At 41.0% G+C, this 15,756-nt stretch overlaps 1 protein-coding gene across 2 annotated transcripts in view; it reads right to left on the reverse strand.

The window, feature by feature from the left end:
- Positions 1-15,756, reverse strand: part of LOC124712008 (coronin-6) — a 97,022-nt gene that overhangs the window by 27,114 nt on the left and 54,152 nt on the right. For both annotated transcript variants that reach the window (XM_047242297.1, XM_047242296.1), the window contains exon 7: positions 313-519. In XM_047242297.1, the coding sequence (XP_047098253.1) occupies positions 313-519 (207 nt within the window). The remainder of the gene's footprint in view (positions 1-312; positions 520-15,756) is intronic.

A 15,756-nucleotide genomic window follows, 5' to 3' on the forward strand; every position in this document is an offset into this window, starting at 1 on the left:
ATCGACCTGCCAGCACCTTCGTTTGGTAAGTCACATCATCTTTGTTTTTAGATATATTTTTCCCACGTGGAATGTTTCCCTCTATTATATTCCTATTACTACTACAGATACATATGAAGAACAAATATGACAAAGAAGCACACCATAGCAGGCTTAGCCCCTTATAATTATTTAAACAGCTCCTTATTTATTCTGAGTCTCTGTTTTTAATACAAATTAGAAGTTCTGATAGGAAATAACACACAAATTTAAATTTTAGGATGATCTTCCAGTTGCTACCATCTAGTAGTTAGATAAAGACACAATCATTACCTTGCGTGGAACTGTCATTGTGATAACTTGACAAAGGCCAGAGTTATTTAGCCGGTAGAACCTTGTTATTTCACAAGAGTTAACATCACATCCCCTCTTTGGCATCATTCCAATGCCTCTCTGTGGATCTGGTGTCTGGAATGTGTTTATATAGTGCACAAATGGAGGTTCAGCTGTTATCTCAAAATATCTTATTACACTATCCCCCTGTAAACAGAAAAGACAGCTAATAAACAAATATCCACAAAACAAATAAAACATTTGAGGGATACAAAAACCACAGCTGAGAATCAAGTGCCAGTTTATACAATACAGACTGTCTACAGCAACTAATGGAATGTCTTATTTACTTTTTGAAGCATCAAACAATGTTACCCTTGTGGAAACAAACTTTTGTTAACTACAATATACACCATAAAACATAATGCACGTTTTCTAATTGGTAACAACACAATGGTAATCAATGTCACTCTCGCAGAATAGCAGTACGACTCAAAGAGGTGTAAATAAATTGTAGAATACCTTTTCTAAGTCACCAATCTTTTGACTGATTTGAAATTGCTTTCCACTTCTTCCCATATTGTGCTAACCTCTACACAACATCCTCTATAATCTGTTTTGCATACTCTTATTTTGCTCTGCAACCCTATTATTTTTCCCTTCTACTGGAGCACCCAGTGTCAAACCCACTAATCCTGTATGTAATAGCAGATGCTCTGCTAACTTGTTGCTCCCCTTGGTATACGTCTTTGATATGCTTCAATTATTATCTATTCTTTTTAGTAATTGTTCACTGTGTACTTTAGTTCCCACTTAATTTTTAACATTCTTTGACACCACTAGTATTATCTTATCTGGATTTCCAGTGGTCTACATCTTACTTCCTGCATCACTGTGCTCCAGATGTACACTTTCAAGAAATTCTTCCCCAGTCTCACATTGATATCTAATACCACCTACCCCATGAACCATGGACCTTGCCGTTGGTGGAGAGGCTTGCGTGCCTCAGTGATACAATTGGCCGTACCGTAGGTGCAACACCAACAGAGGGGTATCTGTTGAGAGGCCAGACAAACGTGTGGTTCCTGAAGAGGGGCAGCAGCCTTTTCAGTAGTTACAGGGGCAACAGTCTGGATGACTGACTTATCTGGCCTTGTAACACTAACCAAAACGGCCTTGGTGTGCAGGTACTGCGAACGGCTGAAAGCAAGGGGAAACTACAGCTGTAATTTTTCGCTAGGGCATGCAGCTTTACTGTATGGTTAAATGATGCTGGCGTCCTCTTGGGTAAAATATTCTGGAGGTAAAATAGTCCCCCACTCGGATTTCCGGGTGGGGACTACTCAAGATGACGTCGTTATCAGGAGAAAGAAAACTGGCGTTCTACGGATCGGAGCGTGGAATGTCAGATCCCTTAATCGGGCAGGTAGGTTAGAAAACTTAGAAAGGGAAATGGATAGGTTGAAGTTAGATATAGTGGGAATTAGTGAAGTTCGGTGGCAGGAGGAACAAGACTTCTGGTCAGGTGACTACAGGGTTATAAACACAAAATCAAATAGGGGGAATGCAGGAGTAGGTTTAATAATGAATAAAAAACAAAAAAAGGAGTGCGGGTAAGCCACTACAAAGAGCATAGTGATCTCATTATTGTGGCCAAGATAGACACGAAGCCCACACCTACTACAGTAGTACAAGTTTATATGCCAACCAGCTCTGCAGATGATGAAAAAATTGATGAAATGTATAATGAGATAAAAGAAATTATTCAGGTAGTGAAGGGAGACGAAAATTTAATAGTTATGGGTGACGAATTCGAGAGTAGGAAAAGTGAGAGAAGGAAACATAGTAGGTGAATATGGATTGGGGGAAAGAAATGAAAGAGGAAGCCGTCTGGCAGAATTTTGCACAGAGCATAACTTAATCATAGCTAACACTTGGTTCAAGAATCATAAAAGAAGGTTGTACACATGGAAGAATCCTGGAGATACTAGATACAGATAGATTATACAATGGTAAAACAGAGATTTAGAAACCAGGTTTTAAATTGTAAGACATTTTCAGGGGCAGATGTGGACTCTGACCACAATCTATTGGTTATGAACTGTTGATTAGAACTGAAGAAACTGCAAAAAGGTGGGAATTTAAGGAGATGAGACCTGGACAAACTGACTAAACCAGAGGTTGTACAGAGTTTCAGGGAGAGCATTAGGGAACAATTGTCACAAATGGGGGAAAGAAATACAGTAGAAGAAGAATGGGTAGCTCTGAGGGATGAAGTACTGAAGGCAGCAGAGGATCAAGTAGGTAAAAAGACGAGGACTAGTAGAAATCCTTGGGTAACAGAAGAAATATTGAATTTAAATGATGAAAGGAGAAAATATAAAAATGCAGTAAATGAAGTAGGCAAAAAGGAATACAAACATCTCAAAAATGAGATTGACAGGAAGTGCAAAATGACTAAGCAGGGATGGCTAGAGGACAAATGTAAGGACGTAGAGGCTTATCTCACTAGGGGTAAGACAGATACTGCCTACAGGAAAATTAAAGAGACCTTTGGAGAAAAGAGAGCCACTTGCATGAATATCAAGAGCTCAGATGGAAACCCAGTTCTAAGCAAAGAAGGGAAAGCAGAAAGGTGGAAGGAGTAAATAGAGGGTCTATACAAGGGCGATGTACTTGAGGACAATATTCTGGAAATGGAAGAGAATGTAGATGAAGACTAAATGGGAAATACGATAATGCGTGAAGAATTTGACAGAGCACTGAAAGACCTGAGTCGAAACAAGGCCCCGGGAGTAGACAACATTCCATTAGAACTACTGACAGCCTTGGGAGAGCCAGTCCTGATAAAACTCTACCATCTGGTGAGAAAGATGTAGGAGACAGGCGAAATACCCTCAGACTTCAAGAAGAATAGAATAATTCCAATCCCAAAGAAAGCAGGTGTTGACAGATGTGAAAATTACCGAACTATCAGTTTACTAAGTCACGGCTGCAAAATACTAATGCGAATTCTTTACAGACGAATGGAAAAACTGGTAGAAGCCGACCTCGGGGAATATCTGTTTGGATTCCGTAGAAATGTTGGAACACGTGAGGTAAATACTGACCTTACGATTTATCTTAGAAGAAAGATTAAGGAAAGGCAAAGCTACGTTTCTAGCATTTGTAGACTTAGAGAAAGCTTTTGACAATGTTGACTGGAATACTCTCTTTCAAATTCTAAACATGGCAGGGGTAAAATACAGAGAGTGAAAGGCTATTTACAATTCGTGCCGAAACCAGGTGGTAGTTATAAAAGTCGAGGGGCATGAAAGAGAAGCAGTGGTTGGGAAGGGAGTGATACAGGGTTGTAGCCTCTCCCCAATGTTATTCAATCTGTATATTGAGCAAACAGTAAAGGAAACAAAAGAAAAATTCGGAGTAGGTATTAAAATCCATGGACTGTAATTCTGTCAGAGACAGCAAAGGACTTGGAAGAGCAGTTGAATGGAATGGTCAGTGCCTTGAAAGGAGGATATAAGATGAACATCAACAAAAGCAAAACGAGGATAATGGAATGTACTCGAATTAAGTCAGGTGATGCTGAGGGAATTAGATTAGGAAACGAGACGCTTAAAGTAAAAAAAGGAGTTTTGCTATTTGGGGAGCAAAATAACTGATGGTGGTCGAAGTAGAGAGGATATAAAATGTAGATGGTCTCTGGTAAGTCAACTGTTTCCGAAGAAGAGAAATTTGTTAACATCGAGTATAGATTTAAGTGTCAGGAAGTCATATCTGAAAGTATTTGTATGGAGTGCAGCCATGTATGGAAGTGAAACATGGACGATAAATAGTTTAGACAAGAAGAGAATAGAAGCTTTCGAAATGTGGTGCTACAGAAGAATGCTGAAGATTAGATGGGTAGATCACATAACTAATGAGGAGGTATTGAATAGAATTGGGGAGAAGAGGAGTTAGTGGCACAACTTGACAAGAAGAAGGGACCGGTTGGTAGGACATGTTCTGAGGCATCAAGGGATCACAAATTTAGCATTGGAGGGCAGCGTGGAGGGTAAAAATCGTAGAGGGAGACCAAGAGATGAATACACTAAGCAGATCCAGAAGGATGTAGGTTGAAGTAAGTACTGGGAGATGAAGCAGCTTGTACAGGATAGAATAGCATGGAGAGGTGCATCAAACCAGTCTCAGGACTGAAGACCACAACAACAACAACAACAACAACAACATCTAATACCTGTAGAGTTCTTAAAAAAGAAATCATTCTTCACCTGTGCCAATCTATTATTTAGCATTTACTATTTCATCAGTAGCCCAACAAGTTGGTCAATAAAATCTTCTTCACAGGAAAGACCAATTTTGAAATGTCCTGCATATTTATGTAGCATCTGCACAGGTCAATAACAGTTACCTTGTAACATGAACATAATTAATTTTCAATAGTCTGTGCAAATAATGATACACAAGTCCTAGCAGAGTGGAGAACTAGTAATACAGGTGTTTTATTTGTCATCGTTCAGTGGGAATAAGGCACTCCTCCATCCTTCTTGATATTGGAAAGTTCTTGAAAGAACCAGTAAGTTGCAGAATAATGTACATCCAATGCAACTTTTATAACCCTTTTAGAACTGCGAGGATCTGACAGCTAGTCAGCTCGAGCTTTCGATGGATATCTCCATCATCGTCGTCAAGAGTAAAACAACTGCCTGCCAGGGCTGGCACAGTTTTCCGCTTATGTAGCCACATCTGCAACACTCAGAGGGCTAAAAGGATGCATGTGCTGGTGGTGAGTTGGGCAGATCACGGCAACTCTGGCCCACTGAGAGACCGAGTGACATCAGATTGTGTGAGGCGCTGGTGTCACATTTTGAACAGCCACTCTCGCCTTCCTACAAGCATCCGTCAAGCATCTTTCATTGCTTACTTTTGACATCCAAAGTCTCCATGCCTTATTAAGTGTGTACCCAAGATCTCTGTCAAAACTGTTGCTGTTCATGCTAATCTCAGGCCTCTTTTACAACAGAAACCCAGGATGTTGATGCATGAACCAAGACTCTCATGTTTTCAAACTGTTTTTTTGTGTCAGTTTCGCAAGCAATGCTCAGCTAAAGCTTTATTCGTTTAATAAGTCACTTGTGCTTGGTACAATGCTTCACAACTATACAAGTCATCTGACCTGTATTCATAGAGAATGGTTATAGCTAGATACACAATGCCAATGCTAGATACACAATTTTCTTCCATCCCACAATCCTGCGATGTTTTCCTTAGTTACTGTTCACTACAGCATTGTTCTTCTCCGTGTCCTTCCTTTCCCTTCTTTCCTATGTTTATTCACCACTTTCCAAACCACACATGCTCTAACTTCCACACCACACTGTGTCAATGATCTTGTCCCTGCATAACACATTGCTATGTGATCATGTGGATTGCTGGTGCAACATCCGATGATTGAAATTCTTCCCACCAATCATAATTATTCCTATTGATGCCATTTCCTCACTCATCCTCACCTCTTTTCGCATTTAATTTCCATACCTACCCATGCCACACAAATTTGCGAATCTTACTCTAACCAATCACTCTTCCTCCTCTCTTCCCTTATCCCACATACGCATATTCCCATACCTTATCCATTCCTTTTCTCCCGCACTTTTTCAAGCATTCTTGCGCAATTTTATATACCCATATGTACTGTGCATATTTTTATGTATCTGTGCGTGCTGTTGCATATCTTTATGTATTTTTACACTTCTTTTCTGTTATCCAGTTCCCCCTCACAAAGATCGAACACCTTCATTTGCCCATTTATGCATCAATCCCAATTCACCTAAGCCATCTCAGCCACAATGGGCCCCAGTGACATCTTTCTGCACCAATTCAGAAAATTCAGTATCCCATTCCCCATGCTAATAGCCACTCACACATCTTGTTCCTTAAATGGTATCTAAACCATAGAATTCCTCCCTCCCCCACAAACCAGATAGATCACCCTGTGGCACAATATACAGCTGATCGGTTGGTTGGTGGGGTTTAAGGCACTAAACTACTAAGGTCATCAGTCCCTTGATGACAGGTAATCAAATGTGTGATGAAGGCAGGGTGGTATTGGATAACGAAGGGGCACTCCTTTGTAGCAGGTTCTTGGGGGTGGTGGGAGGATTGGAAGTCCATGAGGGGAAATAGCACGAGAGATCTGTTTGCCAGTGTGTGAAGGCCTCAGTGACAGACCTTCAGATGAAAATAACATGCTTGATTTCAATGGCTGCTTCACAACCCAGGTCATCTGGATCCTCTCATCCACCACCAGCTTTTCTGATATGCATAAATGGGAGTTATCCTTACAACACATTCTCCGATCTTGAAATCATCCTGGCCTCAACCTATGGTAACACCCTGTTCCTACAATCTCCAACCACCCCCCTCTGTCCTATCACCTCCTCCCTATTCATGTCCCCCACCCTTATTGTGTGCCACCCTCTGACAATGCACCAGAATGTCTTTTTCTTGCCAGTTCCTCTCCTTTTCCTCTCCCAAATGCCCCCCCCCCCCCTGCCCAGTTCATGACTCACTGCCCCACAGCCTCACAGTGCTGTGCCTGGTGGCAGTCTTGTCGTGTCTTTATATAGTCTCTGCACACTCCACTAGACAGCACTCTTTTCTCACTCGGACAGATACCCTACTATCTCCTTCCCCACTTCGTCCAGATGGTTACGTTTAGTCCATGTAACAGCTGCAATCCCATCTGAGCTGTGAGATGGCAGTCATGTGCATAAAACATGGATGATAATCAGTGTAGACAAGAAGAGAAAATAAGCTTCTGAAACGTGGTGCTACAAAAGAAGGCAGAAGATTTGGTGGGTAGATCACTTAACTAATGAGGTGGTACTGAATAGAATTGAGAAGAAGGAGAATTCATGGCACAACTCGACTACAAGAAGAGATCTGTTGGTAGAACGCATTCTGAGGCATCAAGGAATCACCAATTTAGAACTGGAGGGAAGCGTGGAGTGTAAAAACTGAAATGGGATACCAACAGATGAATACACTATGCAGATTCAGAAGGATGTAAAATGGTTCAAATGGCTCTAAGCACTATGGGACTTAACTTCTGAGGTCATCAGTCCCCTAGAACTTAGAACTACTTAAACCTAACTAACCTAAGAACATCACACACATCCATGCCCGAGGCAGGATTCGAACCTGCGACCGTAGCGGTCGCGCGGTTCCAGACTGTAGCGCCTAGAACCGCTCGGCCTCCACGGCCGGCAGAAGGCTGTAGATTATAGTAGTTACTCGGAGATGAAGAGGCTTGCACAGGATAGAGTAGAAAGGGGAGCTGCATCAAACCAGGCCTTGGGCACTGAAGACCAAAAAACAACAGTGGAATTCAGCAGCAGTTTAAAAGGTGAGTATTCTCTACTGTCATAAGAGGCTGTATTGGTATTTTTGCCTTTCGCAATTGCATACATGTGCAAAACAGGTTCTCAGCTTGTGTGTCAGCAAAAAATAAATACTGCAACAAAACTGATGCTGAATCTGTCATGAGAAATGAACTTTCATCTATGAAGTCAATATTAAGTGTATCTGCAAAAATAGGACCCAATTTAAAAGTATTTTAAACTTACAACACTAAGAACTTGAGAGTTAAATCTGAAATTACTTTTTGGCACAAATAAATATTATTTGAAATAACAGACTTTTTGCTGTCAATACTCCCTTTTTCAGATTGTTGCCTTAACAATATTCTGTAGGAACAAATCAGGGGCTCTACAGTAAAATTGGAAATAAGAAGAAGTAGAGGGAGAAGAAGAAAAGTCAGGCAGCAGCAGCCGGCCGAGACACGAGCAGCAACAGGTAAGTAATCTATTTTTTGACATATTAAGAGCTCCTAACCAGGAGTGAAATTATAGTTTCATCTGTGTACTTTATTTTAGTTTCTTAAGTGTCTGCATGTTAATTTAATATTTACAGTGTAGGAAAAGACAGATTGCTACTTACTGTAAAGAAGAAATGTCAAGTTGCAGACAGGTACAATTCTAATCATGCCTGTCTGCAACATGAGCAATCTGTCTTTACCTACAATGTTGATATTACTACCTAGAGTCCCCACTGTTTAATTTCATATTTAATAGACACAGCTGTCACATTTTTGTTTCCATCAGAAACTAAACTGATTTTGTAACATATTACAAGTTCCTAATCAGGAGCGAATTATTTAGTTTCACCTGAGTGCTTTGGTCAGTTTTTGAATCTCTGCATATTAATCTAATTTAGTGGACAGAGTTCTTGTGTTTTCCTCTGTGTCTAAAATACAGTTCTGCAGTGCGTGTCTAAGAGTCCCGATTTGTCTGTGTAGTGTAGTTTTCCGCTGTCTTTAGAATGTATAGAGACTGTGATTACTGTGTGTGGACGTGAGCCGACTTTGTGACACTTCACTCTCAGCTCCAGGCTGTTATAGCTTTGTTTACACAGCTTGAAACTGCAGTGGCTAGGCATCACTGTTGCAGGCTGGTCATAGGGATCCAATGGATGTCCTGCATGTCTGAGTCCACCAATCAGTCCACATCGGTGGCCAGTTCAGTTACTGCTCGCACTGAGGTTGACCCCTCATCTATGGTCGAGTGGGAGGTCACCTCAGGGCGTGGCAGGTGGTGATAGACTTCCCAGAGGGCCGCATGTAAGGCCTCCACTCTTAGTCTGACAAACTGGTTCCATGTGCTGTCTATTGATGACACTGTCCCTCAGTCAGTTGCAGTTGCTTGTCCTATTTCGCAAAAAACCTCTCAGACTGCAAGATCTGTGAAATCAGAGTGTAGAGCCAGACATGGAACGGGTTCTTCCAGATGCCACAAAGAGCACAGGGTGCAGCCAACTGCAGTTGGTGGTTCACGTCGGTACCAATGACGTGTCTCTCTTTGGGTCCGAAGAGATACTCTCTGGTTTCGAGCAGCTGCCTGTCTTGCTTGCGAGATGAGCTTACCATTTGTAGCATAGTTGACAGACTGATTGCAGACATCTGGTATAGATCTGAGTGGAGGGTCTGAATCAGAGGCTCAGATGGTTCTGCAACTGTAAGGCTGCAGATTCCTCGACCTGTGCTATAGGGTGGTTGGGTTTTGGGTTATGCTAAGTAGATGAGGAGTCCAATAAATGCAGGAGGCAACTACATGGGTAGTACAAGGCTGTGTTGTGTGAAATGCGCGGCTTTTTAGATTAGAGGATCTCGGGGAAACACAGAAAGGGCTTCAGTCTCAAAGGGTGCAATTTGAATACAGGAAGAACATAGATACAGGCTCAATAGGTACAGGGTGTGACTCAAAAGTTTCAAGACTTAACTCAGAACTAGAAATTTATTGGACATAAAAAAAGTACAGCAGACTAAAATTCTTCAAAATATGATCCTTCAGCATCAACACATTTCTGCCAGTGTGTCTTCCACTGTTTGCAGCCCTTCTGGAAGGCCTCGGTCATCATGCTGTCAAGGGCTCTTGTCGAAGCCTGCTGGATGGCACCGATGGAGTTGAATCGCTTCCCTTTTAGGCCTGTCTTGATTCGGGGAAAGAGGAAAATGTCACTTGGAACCAAGTTGGGGCTGTAGGGTGGCTGCGGCAGTGTTGTCACATTGAACTTGACCAAAACTTTGGCGGCGTGCTGTCATGTTGGAGAATCCAATCACCCTTGATCACTGGGCGGACACGTCAAACTTGATCCCTCAAGTGGCAAAGCACTACAGCGTAAAAGACATCTGTGACAGTCTGTCCACGAGCAACAAACTACTTGTGAATAACTCCTTGCTCATGTGACCTTTCTTGGGCTTCGGCGAGGAAGCAGCGTGTCTTTCTGAGCTTTGACACTTCGACTCAGGATCATACTTGTAGACCCAGGTCTCATCACCAGTGACCACTTTCTCCAGAAGGTTTGAATCAACTTCCAACCGTTGCAGTATTTCCTGGCAAACAGTCATGCAATGTTTCTTCTGATCCACCGACAAAACTTTGGCAACAGTTTGGCACACACTTTTCGCATCATCAAATTCTCAGTCACAATCCTCCACACTGTACTATGACCGAGTTCCAGTTCATCGACAATTAATCTAGTACTAAGACGACAGTAATTGTTTAAAAGTTCCCGCACTCTCTCCACATTTTGATCCGTTCGGCTTTATGATGGCCTCCCAGAGCGGTTGTCATCTTCAACATTCCCGCGGCCGTCTTTGAAACGTTTGTGCCACATGAAAACCATTGCATGGGACATGGCTTCTTCCTTAAAGGCCTCTTGAATCATACTGAGAGTCTCCGTGGTGCTTTTGTTCAGTTACGCACACAAAACTTAATCGCATAGCGCTGCTCCATTTTCGCCTCTCCCTCTTTTTGACCAAGGTCAATGACACACACTCAGGCTGCAAGTGCATCTGCAGGGTTCCGGAGGCAACTGCCGCAGCATGAGTTCATTCCCTGAGACCCCCCACTAATGCACCCAACCGGCGGAACCGGTCTGTGCACGCTCCCCTACTCAGAAATGAATCAGTCTTGAAACTTCTGAATCTCACCCAGTATAACAGTTGTAAACTGTTGTAGCTGTGTTGGGAAAATACCAGAGCTACAAGCACTAATAGAAAGCACTGATGCTGAAATTGTTATAGGCATTGAAAGCTGGCTAAAGCCAGAGGTAAGTTCAGCTGGAATTTTTGTGAAGAACCTAATGGTGTTCCGAAAGCATAGGCTAAACACAGTTGGCAATTGTGTGTGTGTTGCCGTTAGAAGTAGTTTATCTTGAAGCGAAACTGAAATACATAGTTCCTGCGAGATACTATGGGCAGAGGTCATTCTAGCAACCAGAATAAAATAATAATTGGATTCTTCCCAACTCAGATGATACAATAGCTGAAAGGTTCGAAGAAACTTTGACCTTAATTTCAAACATGTATCTGACTCATACAATTATGAATTTAGTTTACCCTCAATATGTTTGCGAAACTACATGTTTAAATCCAGAGCAAAGCATGAAACATCATCCAAAATTCACTAGATGCCTTCCTGAGATACAATCTCTGCTCCTTCCAAATTAACAATGTACCAATAGGTGTAGACCAGATATGGCTTGAATTCAAAGAAATAGTATCGACAGCAATTGAGATCCAGAATGAAATTTTCACTCTGCAGCAGAGTGTGCACTGATATGAAACTTCCTGGCAGATTAAAACTGTTTGCCGGACCGAGACTCAAACTCGAGACCTTTGCCTTTCGCGGGCAAGTGCTTTACTATCAGAGTTACCCAAGCATGACTCACGCCCCGTCTTCACAACTAAAATTCCGCCAGTACCTCGTCTCCTACTCTCAAAACTTCACACAAGCTCTCCTGCGAACCTTGCAGAACTAGCACTCCTGAAAGAAAGGATATTGCGGAGACATGACTTAGCCATGGGCGTGAGTCGTGCTTGGGTAGCTCTGATAGTAGAGCACTTGCCCACGAAAGGCAAAGGTCCCGAGTTCGAGTTTTGGTCCGGAAAACACAGTTTTAATCTGCCAGGAAGTTTCAGCAATTGGGAAATTTACACCAAATAAATTAACAAAGGATGGAGCTGATCCCCCCACACTACACAAAACAGGTCAGAACACTGTTGCAGAAACAACAAAAAAAGCATGCCAAATTTACACAAACGCAAAATCTCCAAAATTGGTGATCTTTTACAGAAGCTTGAAATTTAGCACCAACTTCAATGTGAGATGCTTATAACAGTTTCCACAATGAAACTGTTTTGAAACCTTGCAAAAAATCCAAAGAGATTCTGGTTGTATGCCTTCAATGCCTTCTCGCACGATAAAAATGGAAATGCCACAGGAGTGTTACTAAACTCAGCCTTCCAAAATCCCTTAACCAAAGATTTCAAATAAAGAACAGCTGTCAACATGAGTAATTTAGAAGTAGATATCCTCGGAGTAGTGAAGCAACTTAAACCGCTTAACAAATGCAAGTCTTCTGGTCCAGACTGTACGCCAATTGGGTTGCTTTCAGAGTATACTGATGCAATAGCTCCATACTTTATCATATACAACCACTCGCTCAATGAAAGATCCATACCCAAAGACTGGATAGTTTCACAGGTCATGTCAGTATTCAAGAAAGGCAATAGGAATAATCCACTAAATTACAGACTCACATCATTAACACAGACATGCAGCAGGATTTTGGAACACATATTCTGTTCGAACATTATGAATTACCTCTAAGAGAACCATCTACTAATACGCCGTCAACACAGATTTAGGAAACATCCTTCTTGTGAAAAACCATTATCTCTTTACTCACACAAAGTGCTGAGTGCTACTGACATGGAATGTTAAACTGATTCCACATTTCTGCATTTCCAGAAGGTTTTTGACACTATATGTCACACGTGGCTTGAAGTCAAATTGCATGCTTACGGAATATCATCTCAGTTATGTGACTGGATTCGTGATTTCCTGTCAGAGAGGTCACAGTTTGTAGTAATTAGTGGAAAGTCATTGAGTAAAACAGAAGTGATTTCTGGCATTCCCCAAGGTTGTGTTACAGACCCTCTGCTGTTCCTTATCTATATAAACGATTCAGGAGACAATCCGAGCAGCCGCCTTAGGTTGTTTGCATATGACTTAGTTGTTTATCATCTAGTAAAATCATCAGAAGATAAAAAAAAAATTGCAAACCAATTTAGAAAAGATATCTGTAAGCTGCGAAAATTGGCAATTGATCCTAAACAGATAATGTTGTAGGGAAGGTGAACCAAAGACTGCGTTTTATTGGCAGAACACAGAACATGTAACACATCCACTAAAGAGACTGCCTACACTTTGCTTGTCCACTCTATTTTGGAGTACTGTTGCACTGTCTGGGATCCTTACCAGATAGGATTAATGGAGTACATCAAGGAAGTTCAAAGAAGAGCAGAATGTTTTGTGTTATCATGAAGTGGGGGACAGAGTATCACTGACATGATACAAGATTTGTGGTGGACATCATTAAAACAAAGGCGTTTTTCATTGCAGCGGAATGCTCTCCCAAAATTTCAATCACCAACTTTCTCCTCCGAATGACAAAATATTTTGTTGACACCAATCTACATAGGGAGAAACAATACTCATAATAAAATAAGAGAATCAGAGGTCACAGTTTTTCAGCATTCTGTTCAAGATAGGAATAATAGAGAATTATTGTGAAGGTGATTTGATAAACTCTTTGGCAGGCACTTAAATGTGAGTTGCAGAGTATCAATGTACATGTAAACGTAGATGTTTGCCAAAAAGATTAAGAAACAACAGGTATCTTCCATTGTCACAAAAGGCCATGTTAGCACATTTGCCATTTCTGCCTACATGTACGTGCAAAATTGGACAGCACACGGAACTCTGGAGTTACAGTTATATCCCAAGCAGACTCATAAGCACTTTCACTTTCACCTGCATGCGTAACAGCAGCACCATCCACTGTAGAGAATTGGTAAATTAAAATCCTAGCACACAGGATGCATACACATTCTAACAGGCAAAATTTCAACAGTTAATTATTGGATATAGATTCCGCTTCTATGCAAAACAGTTTTTTTTGGTTACCCAAACATGTTTCAGCACCTCTGTGCCATTATCAATGGGTGCTGAACAACTGTAGAATATAAACATATTTTAGGTTGTAAATGATCTAACAAAATGAGGCCTGTAGTCTGTTTTTGATTGTTTTTGCTCTTACCTTGATTTTACATTATATGGTTTTGCAGGACCATCTGTATGGTGTCCTGCACTGAGAGATTGTCATACGTAAACCGAACGACGTCAATGTGAAGTTTTTTTTTTCAACAAGTTAACACATTGCTTGCTTTTTAAAATTTGATTTTGGTTTGGCAAAATGTTTTGTGTATATATTTGCTATTCCTCACATTTTGTCATGACTGATACTCCTCCATTCCCATTTTGGGGGCACTATATGCACATATTAAATGTACTTTGTGTAATTTCAGTTTTGCAAACACTTTTCACTTCGTAAAATGCGGTGTACACGCTCCTTCTGTGTGTCCTAGCCCTATCATCCTGCATCTCTCTCTCTCTCTCTCTCTCTCTCTCTCTCTCTCTCTCTCTCTCTCTCTCTCTCTGTGTGTGTGTGTGTGTGTGTGTGTGTGAGAGAGAGAGAGAGAGAGAGAGAGAGAGAGAGAGAGCTCCTTTAGCTGTCTGTGTAGCCTTTCCTGTTTCTGTTTCAAATAATGTGCCTTTACAAAATGTAGTGTATTCATTTAAAACTTGTTTGCCTTCTGCTACTGCTTCTGTAGTGGAAGTTTTCTTCTGATAGTTTGTGATATATGCTGTGACCGAGTTTCAGATTTTTAAATCTGTTGCTATTTTAGTAGATGGTGGTTATGGGCTATTAGATGTTCAGCAAATGTGCTATGGATACTGTTACTTTTTAGGGCTCTGAGGTGTTCCAAGTATGTTGTTTTCACATTATTGCATGTTTGTCCTATGTATACTGATTGGCAAGTATTACATGTGATTTCCTACATTCCTGCTCTGCTGAATTGTGTGTGTAGTGTTGTATGTCCTGTATCTTATTTGAGCAGCACACTTTTTCCATTTACAAATTTGCTGGTTTAATTTCTCTTAACATATGGGGCTTGGAAACATTTTCCTCTGCTATTTGGTTTATTGTGTTTAGCCTGTGTGTAATTCTATTTCCTTATGAGTGTCTTGTCCAATATGTCATGAATCTGAAGCTTGCTTTTTTGTTTGCAACTGGGCGGTTTGACAGATTGTGAATGGTTGTCAGTCACGGGTGTTGTTTGTTTTGTGTCTGGTGAGATCCAGAAAATTTAGTGTGTTGTCTGTTTCTAATGTTAAATGAATTTTTGGGTGTAAGTTGTTTATTGAATTGTGTTGCTATTTCATTACTGTACGAGTCTGATGTGTTCCCTTGTTCTTTTACTCTTTGTATGATGATGTTGATTGATTCGTTTATTTGACTGCAAGTGTACATTGATGTGACATCAAATGATATGAGGCTTGCTGTGTCTGTTATGTCTTGTGTCCTTGAGTCTCTCTACTAGTTCCCTTGAGTTTTCTAGATTCCTGTTTTTAAAAGTGTGTGTGTGTGTGTGTGTGTGTGTGTGTGTGTGTGGGCGCGCGATCGATCGTCAGTGTGTTTTGGTTCTCTTTCCAGTAGGTTTTTTCCTTGTTTGGTGAGATTAATGTTAGTCAAGTTCATGATTCTGTCATGGAATTGATGTTTTTGATTGCAGTGACTGATTGCAGCAGTTGTGCTTGTGATGTTTACGATTTTGCTTCTTTGATTCTTCTCTTTTTCTTGCATCAGTTTGGAAAACTAAGCTGACATTGCAAATTTATTGGCTAATTCTAAATGTGTTTTGTAAAGTTCTTTATTGAGCAACTGTTTTTAATGTATGGTTTCCTAATTTCCCAT

Source organism: Schistocerca piceifrons, chromosome 8 (assembly GCF_021461385.2).
Source record: "Schistocerca piceifrons isolate TAMUIC-IGC-003096 chromosome 8, iqSchPice1.1, whole genome shotgun sequence".
NCBI classification, from domain to species: domain Eukaryota; kingdom Metazoa; phylum Arthropoda; class Insecta; order Orthoptera; family Acrididae; genus Schistocerca; species Schistocerca piceifrons.